Genomic DNA, 15,378 nt, shown 5'->3' on the forward strand with positions numbered 1-15,378 from the left:
TCACAACAGACCCCTTTCTCCACCCTTCAGTGCCCGTCCTGGTGGGACCAGGTCATCCTTGTCCTCAATGGCTGTCTCAGTGCTGCTGGACTTTGAAAGGATGTAGACAGACATAGCAACTTGCAAATTTACCAAGTTTCAGTTTCCGGTCAAGTCCTTGAAGATATACTGGCACATGGTATCGCTCTACTTTCTGCTATACCATTAAATGCAGCTTGTCTGTACAGGGCAAACATGATTTACTGAATTCCATTTAAGTAGGAGTCTCCATTAACTCAACTTTGCTTAGTCTCTGTCCAACCCCAGGAAACATTTCCGGAGAGCCAACATTCTCTCTTCCCTGCGTTTTGGGCTCCCACAGGCCATAGACATGAGTCTCTCCAGTGCCAGCCGGCTTCAAAGTAGAAGGTGCTAACTGAAAGACAATGGCTTCAAAGCCAGAGGGGTGGGACTCTGGGGTTGGAAACTCTGGGGTTGGAGCCCAGTGAAGAGCATGGAATCTTCTAGATCCAAGAGAGGCATCCTTGTGGACTTTGATATCTGCCAGCTGGGATGGTGTGGGGGGTGCTGGAGCTTAGATTTCAAAGTCTATTGTGGCAACACCCTTGACATCAGGTGCACAGAGGAGGGAAGTGAGCAACAGGCTTGACAAAGCCCTGGCTGGGATGATTTAGTTGGGGATTGGTCCTGCTTTGAGCAGGGGCTGGACTAGATGACCTCCTGAGGTCCCTTCCAACCCTGATATTCTATGATTCTATGAACAGAGTCAGAAGTGCACCCTAGCTCACCCATTGGGCCCTGGAAATACATCCCAGCTAACCAAAACAAAAAACAGGCTTTTCTTAAGTTACTAAAGGGTTAAAGAGATGGAGAAATTGATATTTTCCCCATTTAGAGAAAATGATTTTCTCCTCTTTATAAACACAAAGAAATGAAGGGGAATTTAATGTCACAAATGAGCAACATTTTGCTTAAATCATTAAATGAACAGCCTATAATGACTAAAGGAGTTTATTTGTAAAGGTATTAACAAAACGTGTAATGCAATCCATTTTACATCAATTTGTGATATAAAGCATGATGTTTATTTGGATTTCTGTTCATCCTTGAAACTCAAATTTAAGTTGGACCTAAAAGGTAGCACTGCAAAGAACCCAAGGGTGCCACTCCTTATGGACAATGGAAGGAGACACCTGAGTAATAAAAAGAAGTCAAAAATAGCATTGTAATTATTTTGAGAGGGGAGAGTGAGGAAAATACATCCTCCATATTCTCCACAAGACTCAGAGTTCTTCGAAAGAAACAACATAAGGTGTGTGATGTCTTCAAAAACTGTTTTACAGTACAATATAGTGTTTTGTTAATCAGAAGCAACAACGAACACCTTACTATTTTCTTCCACCTTCTCCTGTGGATGTTCATACTGCAGGGAGAAAAAGAAGAGTATTTTAGAAAAAAAATATGAGCATATTAATATAAAAATTTTCAAATGTAATCTGGAATTAATTGAAATTTAGAAATAAATTTTTAAACCGTTTATTTTTAATTGCCAGTTGTTCGGTTAAGAGCATAATACTGCAAGGTACTGAGCATCTTCTGTGATGTGACAACTCCAGGATTCAGCGTGCTGCGTTTCATTTTCAAAAGTGCTGCCCACAACAGAGCAAAGGGCTGCACTCCCTCCACTGGCAAGTGCTTGCAAAGCCACCAGTTTCATGGGAAACTGGATCCTGAATTCAGGATCTGACATGTAAGTGAAAGAAGATTTTCTCTGAAGTGCCATATTAACGTCATTTTAGCTCATATAATTATCATCACTAGCATATGGTTTACCCTTCTTGGTATGGGGAACTGGCTTTCTTGAGTTCCTAAAGCACCATGCACACCAACTGCATTATGCACAAATCACAAAAACCAGAAGATCCCACCGTCACAGGAATACTAAGGCAGTGGTCACAAGCTTCTAAAGCTATGCCAGAGACATTAAACAGGTCTACATATAAGAAATGAACAGTGGCACTAGTGTGTGTGTTGGGAGTGCCGGAGAGGGGTTGAGCTTGATAGAACCTTGGTTATTCATCTAGAACATTTTGAATGTTTAGTTCAGCTGTTAAACGTTCTCCTGCTGGAATCTAGCACCAGCTCAATGGCTTATGCGAAATATGTAGCTTAGATCCTTGGTAGAGTCATAATTCAGCATGAGTTTTATCATCTCTTACTGTAAAAGGAATCAGTATTTATTTTAGAGATTTTTCACATTTTAAAATTAGGGTTTGGATTTTGCTTTAAAAAATATAAAGGAAACAGGAAGTAAGAGAAAATTCAAGTGACCTTCTAGAGTTATGCTCTTTAAATAATGAAGTATTATTTTAGCACTTTAGAAGATTAATGGCTCTATTATGTCATTAAATCTTAGCCATAAGTAATAGTCCCTGGAGGAAAGTCTCTCCTTGTCCCCCATGGGTGATGGTAGAGATCTATGGGGGCACTAGAAGGAGGTATGACTGTGCCTGGCCCTTTCATGGTGTGAATGCAAGAGGAGAAGGACCGGGCAAAAGGTTAAAAATGGCACTTCACCAATTCTGCAGTTTTGTACTATTTTTAATTGGTTTCAAAAAATGCTGATTTCACTGTTCATAAGAAGAAACACCAAAGTGACTTTTTGGCAAGAAAAGGGACAAAAAACATGAATTAGGAAAATCTAATCTCAATGCTGTTGGTTGACCTAGAGTTTGTTTCAGAACAAGCCAAAGTTTTATGATCAACATGCATCATGTTCAACAGATTTTGTAAGGAGCTGTTTTAGAGGTTGCGGAATGATGAACTGGGCTTATATGCACAGTGTTTCCCAGCCAACCATCACGAAGCATGCTGAACCAGATGATGAAACATCCTAGATGGAATATTCTTGCCTTATCTACTTAACGGAAAAACGTTTCTCATTAACAATTCCTCAGCAAATAGATTCGTACTCCATTTGCTGATCAACTGCTCCTCAGCTCAGAATCCAGATACAAAGCTGCTGGTGTACAGCACCTACCGTTGTATTTTGTACTGTATCTTTAAAACTCCTCACAGTTTCTTCCAATACTGAATTCATAGTCTGAATCCTGGAAGAAAAATAAAGGTGGAGAATCTCATTGGATGGCCTCCTTTCAGTGTGCCCATGCTTACTGTTTCATAACTAAATCCCTGGGGTTCCCCTAACTGCAGCTCAGCAGCCAGCAGAGTAGCTAGCATAAGGAAAACCCTTGGACTTCTGTACCAAGTGCACCCGGCTCCCACTGTTAGCCACAGAGCGAACATGCTTTTATTTTGTCCAGTTACCCAGAATGAATAGCGAGAGCCTCCAGCCTCCTCAAGAAAACCACTTCAGAAATGTGGAGGCAAATGCAGATCAGGCATGCTCTCAAATACAGAAGATCGGGACCAGCCATCTAGCACTTTCTCAAAGATCCCAGTCAGAGACCAGCTGCTCCATAACAGAAGATACTGGAGCAAGGATGCTGACCTTGACAAGCTATGTTAAGATGGTAAGGAGCTGTAAGGACCAATTTGGGGGAGTCAAGGGTTTCCATTTGCATTTTGGGTTTATGCAAAACCAAAACTCCAGGGAAACCTGCAAAGAACCACAGCCACGTTAGGGTTTATGAAACCTGCTAACCTACTTCAAGCACATGTGAGCAACATAAAGGTGGTCCTGTACCAAAACCTCAGATCCAAGCACCTGAAAACTATGGGACTATTTAAATCCAAATTTTGCTGCTCTGGTCCATATCTACTAATTACAGGTTTCCAAGCAGCACTGATTAAAACAGAATAAAAGCTTGTTTCTCTCACCAACAGAAGTTGGTCCAATAAAAGATATTATCTCGCCTACCTTGTCTCTCTAAAATAAAAAAGTCACAGAAGTAATGACCAGCATCAGAACTGACCATTTAACTAAATAACTAAGACTGAGCAAAGATATTTCCTAATCTCTAAAATGACATATTTAAGAGACAGCTGGAAGATAAATACCTTTGCCTTTGATGATTACAGAAAGAGCTCAGTTTGATGGACTGTTTATTCCAAAAGTCCTACAAGAGTTTCCCAAAGAGTACACGTGTTATTTTGGAACTGGACATTCAATCCATGTATGGATCAAAAAACAAAGACATACACACCACTGTGTCCTTCTCAAGGATGGATAAAATTTGAGTATCCTTCTCAAGATTGGCAAGTTCTTGGACAACCACCTTGTGGAAGTTCTCCAATTTATTCAGTCTGCAGGCAATAAATAGAAGTTCAACATCTTTAAAATGCAGCATTACAAGACAGCAGATGACTGCTGCAATTTGGTTTATGAATTATGTAGGCCACAGCTCTGCAGATTTGTAAGGAAAAACAAACAAAAGCAGGTGTTTTCTTTCCAACACAACATCCGTTGATTTTTTAAAAAAATATCTATTTAGCAGAACGTAAACCATTTGTTACAATATAGCTAGCACAGGAAATAGTATGCCAAAAAACTTGAGTATACGTCTTCAGATGAGTGCAAGAGCAACATATTGCAAAGGTAAACATAAGGAAATTCTTGGAAATAAGGCAAAAGCAGGTACATTTCTCAAGTCAGAACTATCCCCAGGGACGTACATTGCCAAGATACCACAGCCATATACACGTGAGCAAGCAAGAATAATTTGCACATGGGGATTAGAGGATTCAGGGGATTGGTTATATAACGTAAAGGCTTTACCTTCCTAGGGTACGGCTTTTAGATAGGTGCCTGAACAGTACGTACCATAGGTGTTATACTAGATGGCAGCTTTTCAGTGGCCTGCACTGGACAAACATCTCTGTCCAGCTCATAGTGAGCAATTATAAAAGCACTGACTCCTGCTGCTCCTGGACACCACTAAAGTCAGTGGGCCAAAGGTGCAAACACTTGCTTTAAGCACATTTTACAGTGGGTTTTGGCACCACAGAACAGCAACTTCATCAGCCCCGCTCCTCTGAAGAGTATATTAATCCCATGGGCTTATCCAGGGATATCGCTGTTAAAATGGAGCCTGTTGCTGATCAAGCATGTCTGTTAATGGGGACACAAGGCCATCCACCAAGTTTTCCCCCCAATTAAAAATATTCTACTGAATTTGAAAGTGACAGGGAGAAAGTAACCTAGGAGCTGGGTTTTCAAATCTGAAAACTGACAACATTTCCTGATTAGAAAGAGAGAGCAAAAGTTTTGTTTTTTTTTCCTGTTAAATGGCGGTTTCCATTTCTGACCAGTTCTAGAAAAATCTAGATACAAAGGCACAGCAGCAGCTTTCTACTGTAAACCCACACTAAGCTTCGGCGAGAGAAATGAACAGATTTTTCGCTTCTGCATTTACTTTCATCAAGACAGGCGCTTGGTACCATGTGAGTTATATATTTTATACAGCAGGGATACAATGGGAGGTACTTGTATCCTGTGTAGTTTGTAAGTTAAAGGTGTAATACTTGCCATGAATTTGGAACTATTTCACACTGCCAAATCCCACACACTGATGCACATTCGTGAGCATGGACGTGAGAGATGTTCATGATTAGTCTATATCAATATTGATCCCAAACTGTGCTTGTGCATTAATTAGATTTATATTTATGCAGTTAAGCATCACAGCTTAACTGACTATAGAGATGACATTAAGAGTATGAAGAGCTTTCTAGAAATTGACTTCTGTTTCATTATTTTTCTGTTGAAAGGGGAGGCAAGTGATGCCATTTGAGTGTAACAAACGAAAAGAATTTCATGGAAGCAGACTTTTTAACCTGCACTTCCAGTCAACGGGACACAAAATGCCTCTGTTGTCCAGTCTCTTGGCTCCAGTACCCTTTGCATTGATTCCATTCTCATCCCCCTTGCAGGGAAAGTGGGTTATGCACAACATTGCCTATACATACAGCTCCACTAGTGCAGGAGGGATTCATTATACGCGAACAGCCCTATTCACCACAAACGAGTGAACATCACAGGAGCTCTCCTCCCAATGTATTTTTTTTTTTAAACAAGTCAGCTACTGTCATTTTGTTTTGTAACCCTAAGAAGTGCAATACTTTACTGCCAAGTTTCTATTACAAAAGGCATTCATTTTTCAGGGTTACTAGAAAACTCATGCAAATTTTAAACTGTTTTTGGCAAGTAGCAAATTAGTTACCTGCATTGATGTATTTGATATAATAAAGCTGACACACTTTTTTCAGATGTCTTCAAAGCATTCTTTGCACAAATCTCCATTCTTTTGTACCTGGACTAGAGCACAATATAGACATCTTAACATACAATGTCAAACCAAAACAAAACACTTAGTCTAAAACCTGTCCACACATACATTTCTACTGGTTTAGCTGAACTGGTGCCACCTCTTACATTGCAAACTTATTTTGGTTTAGTTTAAACCTGCTTCTAATCAACATAAGCTAACCTGAAATAAGACACAAACCAACAAATTTTTTAAAAAGTGTTTACACAAAGGTTCATACTGGTTTAACTAAATCAATTTACTTTCACTCCTTTACTTATATCATTGGAACTCTGTAGATAAAGCCTTAAATTACACAGAGTATGCTACAAGTGAACATCTAACCCATAAAGAGAACAGATAACTGCCTGAGAAGTTACAGGGCCTTATCCTACAGTCCTTACTCACACCCTGAAGTGGGACAGAAGGGCTGCAAAATCAGACAGTTAGCACCATCTCAGGTCAACAACAATATGATTTTTCCCCCCAGTGTGTGTTGGGGTCATAACTAAGTTCCATGGTAAATCAACTGCCTCCATGTAATATAAATCCAAAGAGACATGTCTAGGTCCTTATGAGTACATCTACACAGCATCTTGGAGCAAGCCTTCCAGCCTTGGTCAACAGGCTTGAGCCTGCAGGGTTTGTGGTGTGCTCTAAAAGTAGCAGTATAGACAGCGCTTTGAAGTTGTGACTCAGGAGGTGAAGCCCACACCCCTCCTTCCCACACCCCAGCCCAAGTAACATCTTCAAAGTGCTGTCTTCACAGCTATTTTTAGAGCACTAGCCCAGATCTGTTGACCCACACTGGGAGGTCTGCTCCCACAAACTCCAAAATGCTGTGTGAACATACCTGGAGGTCTACATAAGCTCTAGCTACTCAGTCAGCCTATATAGTTTTCTGACTCATTACAGAAAAGATGCTTACTTAGTTTATGGACATTACTGGTCACTGTTCTGTCTGTACAGTAGCCAATAATTTCCATAAATTAAAGAACCCACCCAAAACAATACAATTATCTCTCCCCTCCCCCCCCTCCTGCTGTATATGTATACGTATACACTCTAAATATATATGTGGCCCCAACCCTGCAACCAGAAGAAGTAGGTATGCCACTATTATGTTGGGATAGGATTAAAAAGGGTTATTCCTTTCCTTCTTTCCATCAAATTATTTGGAACATCTAAATTGACATCACAGAATAAAGTTTCACTTAAAAGAACTCTCCATTCCAATTAAAACCATCCTCTCACAACCAATCCATTACCTCCCCTTGGACATTTCTGAGAATAGCTGGGCCTTGCAGCATACCTAGATGTGGGGGAATGAGTTCCTGAATAAAGGACTCTCTAACTAACTCCCTTCCCCCAGATGTATTAATTTAAGGACAGTAGGGTCAAGCATCCCAGCTAATCAGCTGTTTGGTTGCTTTGTTTAGGTCTACACATGCCAGACACTGAATACACACTAGGAATATAATGCACACTGTAGAGTTACCCAGAATGTTTTCGTTAGTTGGTTGGTAAAGCTTTCAAAGGCAGCAATGACACCAGAATCACTGACATCCTCATGCAGTATCTTGGAGACAAAGGTGTCATCTGAGTCATCCAATTCCCGACCTGCAAGAGAAGAAGGTGCAACTCCATGCAAAATGTTTCCCAAGCACTCGAGCAGGCTTGATCCTAATTGTTATCTGTTGCCCTGCAGCACATTCCTTCACTACATGAGATGCAAGTGACAACCTATGTTAGAGGTGAGACGGTGTTTCACGGTCACTCTTCCAAAGTTCTTGGAAACTGGAACAGAACAACCTCAAAATTGAGGAAGTCTGAGAAGGAATTGTCAATCTATTACAAATGACTGTATTGTAGAACAGATATTTGGGCACCAACCAAGTATACAATGTATTAACATGTAAATATGGGGCATCAGACCAAAAAATATTGGGCTTCTTAATATCTTATTGATGAGCAGGCTTGTTTCCAGATAAACCCCTTACTAGGAATAGAAACTATGTACAGAAATGAGGCAACAAAAACATCCTGCTACTCTCTGGCTGCAACCTGTGACAGCCCCGTCCTGGGCTCCTTTGCTTCCATTCCCCAGAGGGAAGTGTGTCCCAGGAAAACCAAAGACTGTCTCTCTTCATAAAGTGTGTGGTCTCTGCACTTTCTGGAGGACTTACTCTGTAGCACAGGGCTTGATACCACTGCTTTGCCTCTTGTGTAGTCCTTTACAGTCACTGTGCATTGATGCAACCCACTACTATTCTGCTTTGGTAGTGATTTCCATGTACTTTCCACAAAAGTTGCTAGTAACTATAGAAGGGGCAAGACAGTGGGCTTGACTGTCCATTAAGTTGAAACCTGGGAGCAGGTACACTTGAAACTGCTGTCATTTCTGGACATTTGTATGTCAATTCCATGCAGCTTCCGCACCAGAACTTGCAAATAATGGGACCAATTCTCCTCTAATGTATACCTCTAACTCCATTTATTTCCATGGAGTTAACAGTTATTTATACTTTTGCAAGTTCACAATTTGATCCCATTAGAATGGCTCACTTTAAGAGGCGTTCACTATAGTTCTCTCTAGGTTTGGACACAAACTACAATTTCAGTCAATAAGGCCAAGTTACAAAGGTTTTGAAATGCTTGTTTTAAACACTGGCCTGGTGTTACCTGTTTGAATCTCCTTTTTCTTCTCTATTGAATCAAAAAGTTTTCTTGGCTCAGGAGAAATGCCAGGAAATGACTGATCCATTTGCCATCTTGAAAGTTTAGGTTTTTTTACGACACCACCAAGCGATTGATCTAAAAAACAATACTGGTACAGTAGAGATCTATAACTTAGTTCCACACTGAATATTTAGCACAACTGAACAGTGACCTACCAACCTTGCAATAGCTAGCATTACTTTCTGGTTTACAAGAGTCTCAGTGAACAATCCAAATTTATCTGAGACACTGGTTGTACATTTCTGCAGGACAGTTTGGAGTCTCCTTATTCCTCTGCACAGGCTACCTACATCATCAGACCCTGCACAGCCTCTGCAGAACTGCTGCTTCTCCCATGCACACATGGCTGGAAGAGTATGCGGACAAGGGCAGTGAGTGCACATAGCCTCATCTCCACCTCTTCCAGCGTGCCAGCAAGAGCAGCTGGAGAGAGGGAAATAAGGATCACAAGTAAAACTTCAAACTTCACATACCAATTTAATGCTCTTAGGGCTTAGGCTCATCTAAGGAGACAGAAGCCATATTTTAAGGAGTACATTTATAAAAACAGTCCTCATTATCAGCTTTAATGATGTGCAACTGATGACGTGTGCATGGTGCAACATGTGCTTTTTGAAGTTTATTAGGGCTAGGAGAAACAGGAACTCTGTGGATTATTCCTAAACTCTGTAAGGCAGCGCACAGCAGGAGCAGCTGTGGCCCCTGAGCGGCTCATAAGCTCTACAGGGCAGTGGTATCTTGGGGTGCTGGCACCCTCTCAGAGTTCATGCAGTAAATTGAATATTCAATTACACCCCCAAGAATATCTCCAAACAAAAGCACACAGAATATCACAATGCATGTTCTCCATAAATAACCAGATAGCCACCCAACCATGTAATAGGATTACATTTACACTGTAGACTAGAGCTACCACAACTGCTGACTTAAAGCCACCATTAACTGCAAATGATAATAAATTCAGACACGCTGACTCCCTTCTCTCCTCTATGGTAATTAAGGAAAGTGCTAGACTGATCTGGTGTATGGGTACTCATAGGTTATATCTACACCTGGTGCAGGGGAAGGGATTCCCAGCTTACACAGACACACCCACTCAAGCCTGAGGTTCACCTCCTACAGCCTGTACCTGGAAGATGAGGTCTCAGACTCACAACGGGTTTTTGGTGGGTTGGGTTTTTTTAAACCAACAGTTCCTTGGTATAACATATATACATAATAACATAGTAGCAACCTTACAGCGAACCAAGTGTTTTGTCTTGTAATTGGATCAGTGTCGAGAACGTCTGCATGAACATCACACACCAAAACCCTATTGTCGTTTAGCTAGCGTATAGCTGGTTTTCTTCCAACAAGGAAGGATGTGCTGCAGCTCCACTTGAGCAGCAGATTAAAAGAGGATTATGTGAATTCATCCTCACTGAAGACATGTCCTTACATGTCACTGGTAATTTATTTACCTAGAGCAGATGACAGTAGTTTGTACTGATGCTTTTTAAGTATGGGAATTAAATATTCACAAACAGGTTGAAAACACAAGCAATATCCCATCATTAAACTGTACACAAAATAGGTCACAAGAGGGGGAAAATACATTTTAAAAGTAGTGATTAAAGAAATTCTTTTCACTAAAGCCAGGCAAATTTGTTTGATTTTGCTTCAACTAAGATTCGCAGCATTGTTAATAAGCCGTTATTACAGAACATCTTTAACGCAATAAAAGTCATTAGCGACTTGAAGAACTGAGTGACCAGGCAAGACACGAATCATGCACTACTATCAGAGTGGCATTCCATTTTGATGCCTCAGGTCAGAGAACTTGACCCCTCATGCTTCTCTAACAAGATGCTAACCCTCCACACTCTCTTGGCTTTGTCCTTTTCTAGTTGCCAGACAGTTATGCAAAGGCCACACAGAAAGTGTTAGTAGAGAAAGGTGCTAGGGAAAGAAGATCCTTGGACGTTCCTGCAGAAGCAGTGTCATATTGCAAATTACAAAGATAAAGCATACCCTCAAGATAAATACAACTACACATACACTCTGCCACAAATTAATTGTGCTCTCTCAAAAGGACAGCAGATGGTAACCAAGCAAAATGAGAAAAGAATTCGATTTCTACATGCTGGTGCCCAACAAGAGAGCAGCTAAAACCTTTCAATATTGTAAAGCCTCCACACTGTGCTTGCCTTTAGTAGAAATACTGCGCAGTAAAACCAAAAAGGTTATTATTGGAAAGGGATTAAATATAAGGACAACCTTGAGCACAAAGTTTACCCTCCGCTCTTATACCTGGGGAATATAACTGACTATTTTTAAACGAAGTGCTGATTTAATTACGTCATAGTTCCAATTCTGTAATAAGGTTCAGATTTCCCCACCCCCACCCCATTCTTAGGGTCTTTGCTCTGCATTCTCTGCTCAAGATGGCCTCAGTTAACCAATAATGTCACTAAAAATAAATGAGAGTGCTAGACAGGAGTAAAGTCGTATAAGAGCTACGGCACGGAAACAGTCTCACAATTTGCACAACAAGAAAATGAAGTCTATTCAGACACTTGACGTATGGGGGAGATTTTCAGAGAGACTAGGGGCAGTTAGGCGCCCCACTTCATGCAGAAAAGCTTCTGTGTTTACTTAGATGGTGTCTATTATACCTGAGCCTTTTCGTTTAAATGTGGAGACTTTATCTTCTCCTGGTAATTTACTGGATACCTCCTCATATTTCTAGAGAGAGGGGGAAAGAGAAAGGTGCATTGCATTAGCTCTGTAGATGGGGGAAAAAAAAGGCCACCTCATTTCCAAACAAAACTTATTGTTGTCTAACTATTCATATTAAAAGTAATATAAACAGAATAGAACAGGGTAAAATGTAAACCTCACTTTCTTCTCTCCAGCATCAGAATAGTCATGGGAAGATGCACTTAATGGTAGTGTCAGATCGTCTGCTTCCAAATCATCTGAAAGAAGTGCTTTAACTGCATAAGTGATGAATTATTAGACAGGTAATACAGGCAATCGATTCTGGATTGTATATTGACCAAGTGCATTGAATAGTGAGTAACAACCACCACCACCTTCTTCTACAATCAGTATGAGAGAGAGCGCTATTGTATTTTGAGCTGCAGTTGAACAGCATTCTCTCTCTTCCCAGGACTGCTGCAGTGGCAATGAGCACATCTGAAGCAAATACACGCATCACTATCTATTCCAGCAAGCATGCTCCTGGAGGGGACAAAGTAAGGCAGAGAAAAATGAAAATACTTCAGAGCACTACATATAAAATTCTGTATTACCAGGCAAACTACAAGCAGGGACATGACCAGCAGGGTAATTTTTTATGATGCTAGGACATGAGAGGAATGAGATGGCATTTTATTACAGTAGCTTTTTCAGACATGGAGACATTAAGCTGTAAAAACTGTTGGACAGACAGCTAATTTTTCCAGCCCCAAAATGTAAGGTTTAGCTTACCATAATACACATCACCACACTGGATCCAAATATCGCAGGACACAACCGCATTGTGTATGTAGATCCATAACTGCTAGTTACTTGCATACAGTAGAAGCACTGAAGGCAGTATGTAAATGTATGACAGATACACTAATATACTTAAATTAAAATTACATTGTAAACTGTAACAGAGGACTGTTAGGAATGTTTACGTCATAAGAGAGACCACTATTGTGGAATGGAAAAATCTTCAGCAAAGATTTGTTTCAAGTTTAAAACAATACAAATCATTAATCAGTTTAACAGCCTCTTTACAAATTTAAGAGTGCTATTCAGAAAAGAAAATTCCAATTTTTGTGGACTTGAGCCATTGATGTTGACGTCATATTCAGTTCGCAAGTGCCAGAAATCCTAAATCCGATTTCTTCCCCTTCCTCTCCCCTCCATCTATTGGTATTGGATATTCAAGCATGGATGACAAACCAGTCTAGCACAAAGCATAAGCATAAGAAGCCCTCCCAATGTAGTGATGAACTGAGTAGACTTGAACTTGTGTAGCAGGGAACAAAATATCGCTTTGTGCCCCCCCACCACCCATCCAAAACAGTTTACTTAAAACACTGATGAAGTCTCACAACTGCTATGAGAGGCACAAGTGGGCAGGAATTTCTGGGGAACAGGGGGATAAAGGGAATATAAAAATGTATGTGGCTTTTTTCTAGTAGACTGTATGGGAATGGGGAGGAAACAAAACAAAAACACTAAATACCAGGGAGTTCCACTGCAGAGAAATCAAGCCTCATTGCACTGGATTTGATTTCCTTCTTCAGCACTTCCCTGTGCATTGTTGGTCTTGAAACACCAACCTAAAATATATGTATTTTTAAAGTACATATTTTATTCAAGAAGCAAAATAAACATTAGTAGTGACTAGGCTATTAACATGTATAGGATCCTCGAGGGAGATTTCCTGAAACACCCAAGGGGTTTAGGAACATAAGCGCCATTGATTTGCAAGGGACTCATGCTCTTAAATCTGAGGCACTCAAAAATTTCCATTTTAGCAAGCACCAGTTACAACTCAAGTCATTCTTCATATGAAATACCACAAAGTGTTTTAACTGAGAGCAGAAGGAGAGACAATGTAAAAAGCCTGGTATAAGCTTTCTGATAGTTACTATTTATCATGTTTTCGCAAACATCCTTGACTTCATACAGTATCTCCTGTGCTCACAAGACATGGCAATACTAACATTTGGAACAGTGGAAAAGTCTGGCATCACTACTGTCCATTGTTTGAAGTGTAGTTTGGCGGCATGCCATGCAGCCTGTAGTCATGTTTATGGTCCATATTTCTGAATCAAATGGAAAAATTGATTGGGAGTGAGAGTTATCCAGGGAGCATGTGGGAGTATGGGAACATGAGCCCAAAAGATGGCCAGAGGGGAGCCAGTCTACCACTGAAGGAAGTGGGACAGGAGGCTCAGACAAAAACAGAGGAGGGAGGGGAGAGGAGAAACAGTGACAGGATAGAGGAACACAGGGCCTGCCATGAGGTTCCAAATATTCAAATAAGCTGCTGTAGTTCGTCGATGCTTATCTAAACTGAAGTATGCCTGGGTTTCCAAAGTTGATGTTGGATTATGCATGTTAATTCCTGCCCTGCTCCCAAGAATGACAGGTAAATAAAATCTAAGTGAGACTCATTTGGGGTAGAAATTCTATGATTTTACATGTTCCATATGCCTCTAGCCTTAAACCTCCAACTAAAATACATCCTACCCCTAACCTCTAGCAGATTCCTTACTAAAGGTAGGCAAGATCCTTTAGTGAACACTGCTTTGAAGTGTGTAGTACACACCAAGATGCACTCCAGGACTTTCACTGCACTGTCGTGATGTCCCCCTGGCTAGTTACTGTGAAGCAAACTGGTGTACTGTAGAGTCACACTCTGGGTTGCTGCACAGTCACTCACCCTGTAGACAAGCCCTGAGATGCAACACACCTGCAGCTAGCAGCTCAGTATATCTTGATGCTAGCAGACTAGTCTATGAATTATATGTTCCTTCAAAAAAATAAAGTATTTAGGTTGTATTTGAAAACCCAGGTATAACTCTTGATATTTACCTAGCCACTTGCTACGTATTCATCCCTTAATGTGCTTCACATAAGTAATGCATTAACATCAGTAGCAGCATAATCTAAATACCATAGCATCTTACTTTCTTTGTGTGGTAATCACTGCCACTACTTGCAGACGATAACGGCAACACTGTAAGAGAAAAGTTTTATCCAGTTATTGGCAACATGGCACACTTTTGCTCCTCACCTGTCAATTTACAGTTATCTGCAACATGGTTAAGTCTCATTCAATTTTATCTGGATTTTCATAATATGTACAAGGCCCAACTTAACGGCATCTCCACACTAAGATTTAAAAGCCACTCATTTGCTTACAGAGCTGCCCATTAGCACAAATTCAAATACTATTAAGAACACTTCAGCCTCGAACATCTGGGCAAAAAGGTGGACGTTGCAGCTTGTTTGGAAGGGCAACAAATCCAAAGTCAGGCAAACAAGCGTGGGGATGAATGGGAAGGGGTCTTAAAGTTGAGGGACCTTCCCTGAGGACATTCTGCTGCTACTTCATTTTTTTTTTTTTTTTTTTTTTTTTTATTACTGCTACTACGCTAAAGGGCTCAGTCATGACTAGTTGTGCAGATCTCATCTCCCCATGCCAACGGTGAGGAGGTTCCAACCCATTCAGAAGATTATAGGTTAAACTCAAGAGGTTCAGAAACCACTGCTGATTATGAGCACTGGAGCTGCGTCTGAACCTCTCGAGTTTAACCTATAATCTTCTGAATGGGTTGGAACCTCCTCACCGTTGGCATGGGGAGATGAGATCTGCACAACTAGT

General features: G+C 40.7%; 1 protein-coding gene across 1 annotated transcript in view; it reads right to left on the minus strand.

Moving 5' to 3' along the window:
- Positions 1-1,360: 1,360 nt before the first annotated feature.
- The window catches only part of SYCP2L (synaptonemal complex protein 2 like), a 50,291-nt gene continuing 36,273 nt past the window's right edge, over positions 1,361-15,378 (minus strand). Inside the window, exons 26-36 of the mRNA XM_074943499.1 lie at positions 14,681-14,730; positions 13,228-13,324; positions 11,886-11,962; positions 11,660-11,729; positions 8,949-9,080; positions 7,765-7,886; positions 6,183-6,277; positions 4,167-4,266; positions 4,021-4,079; positions 3,041-3,110; positions 1,361-1,423 (exon numbers count right to left, since the gene is read on the minus strand). Coding sequence (XP_074799600.1) covers positions 1,361-1,423; positions 3,041-3,110; positions 4,021-4,079; positions 4,167-4,266; positions 6,183-6,277; positions 7,765-7,886; positions 8,949-9,080; positions 11,660-11,729; positions 11,886-11,962; positions 13,228-13,324; positions 14,681-14,730 — 935 coding nt within the window. The remainder of the gene's footprint in view (positions 1,424-3,040; positions 3,111-4,020; positions 4,080-4,166; positions 4,267-6,182; positions 6,278-7,764; positions 7,887-8,948; positions 9,081-11,659; positions 11,730-11,885; positions 11,963-13,227; positions 13,325-14,680; positions 14,731-15,378) is intronic.

The sequence above is a fragment of the Natator depressus genome, chromosome 2 (assembly GCF_965152275.1).
Source record: "Natator depressus isolate rNatDep1 chromosome 2, rNatDep2.hap1, whole genome shotgun sequence".
Classification (NCBI taxonomy): domain Eukaryota; kingdom Metazoa; phylum Chordata; order Testudines; family Cheloniidae; genus Natator; species Natator depressus.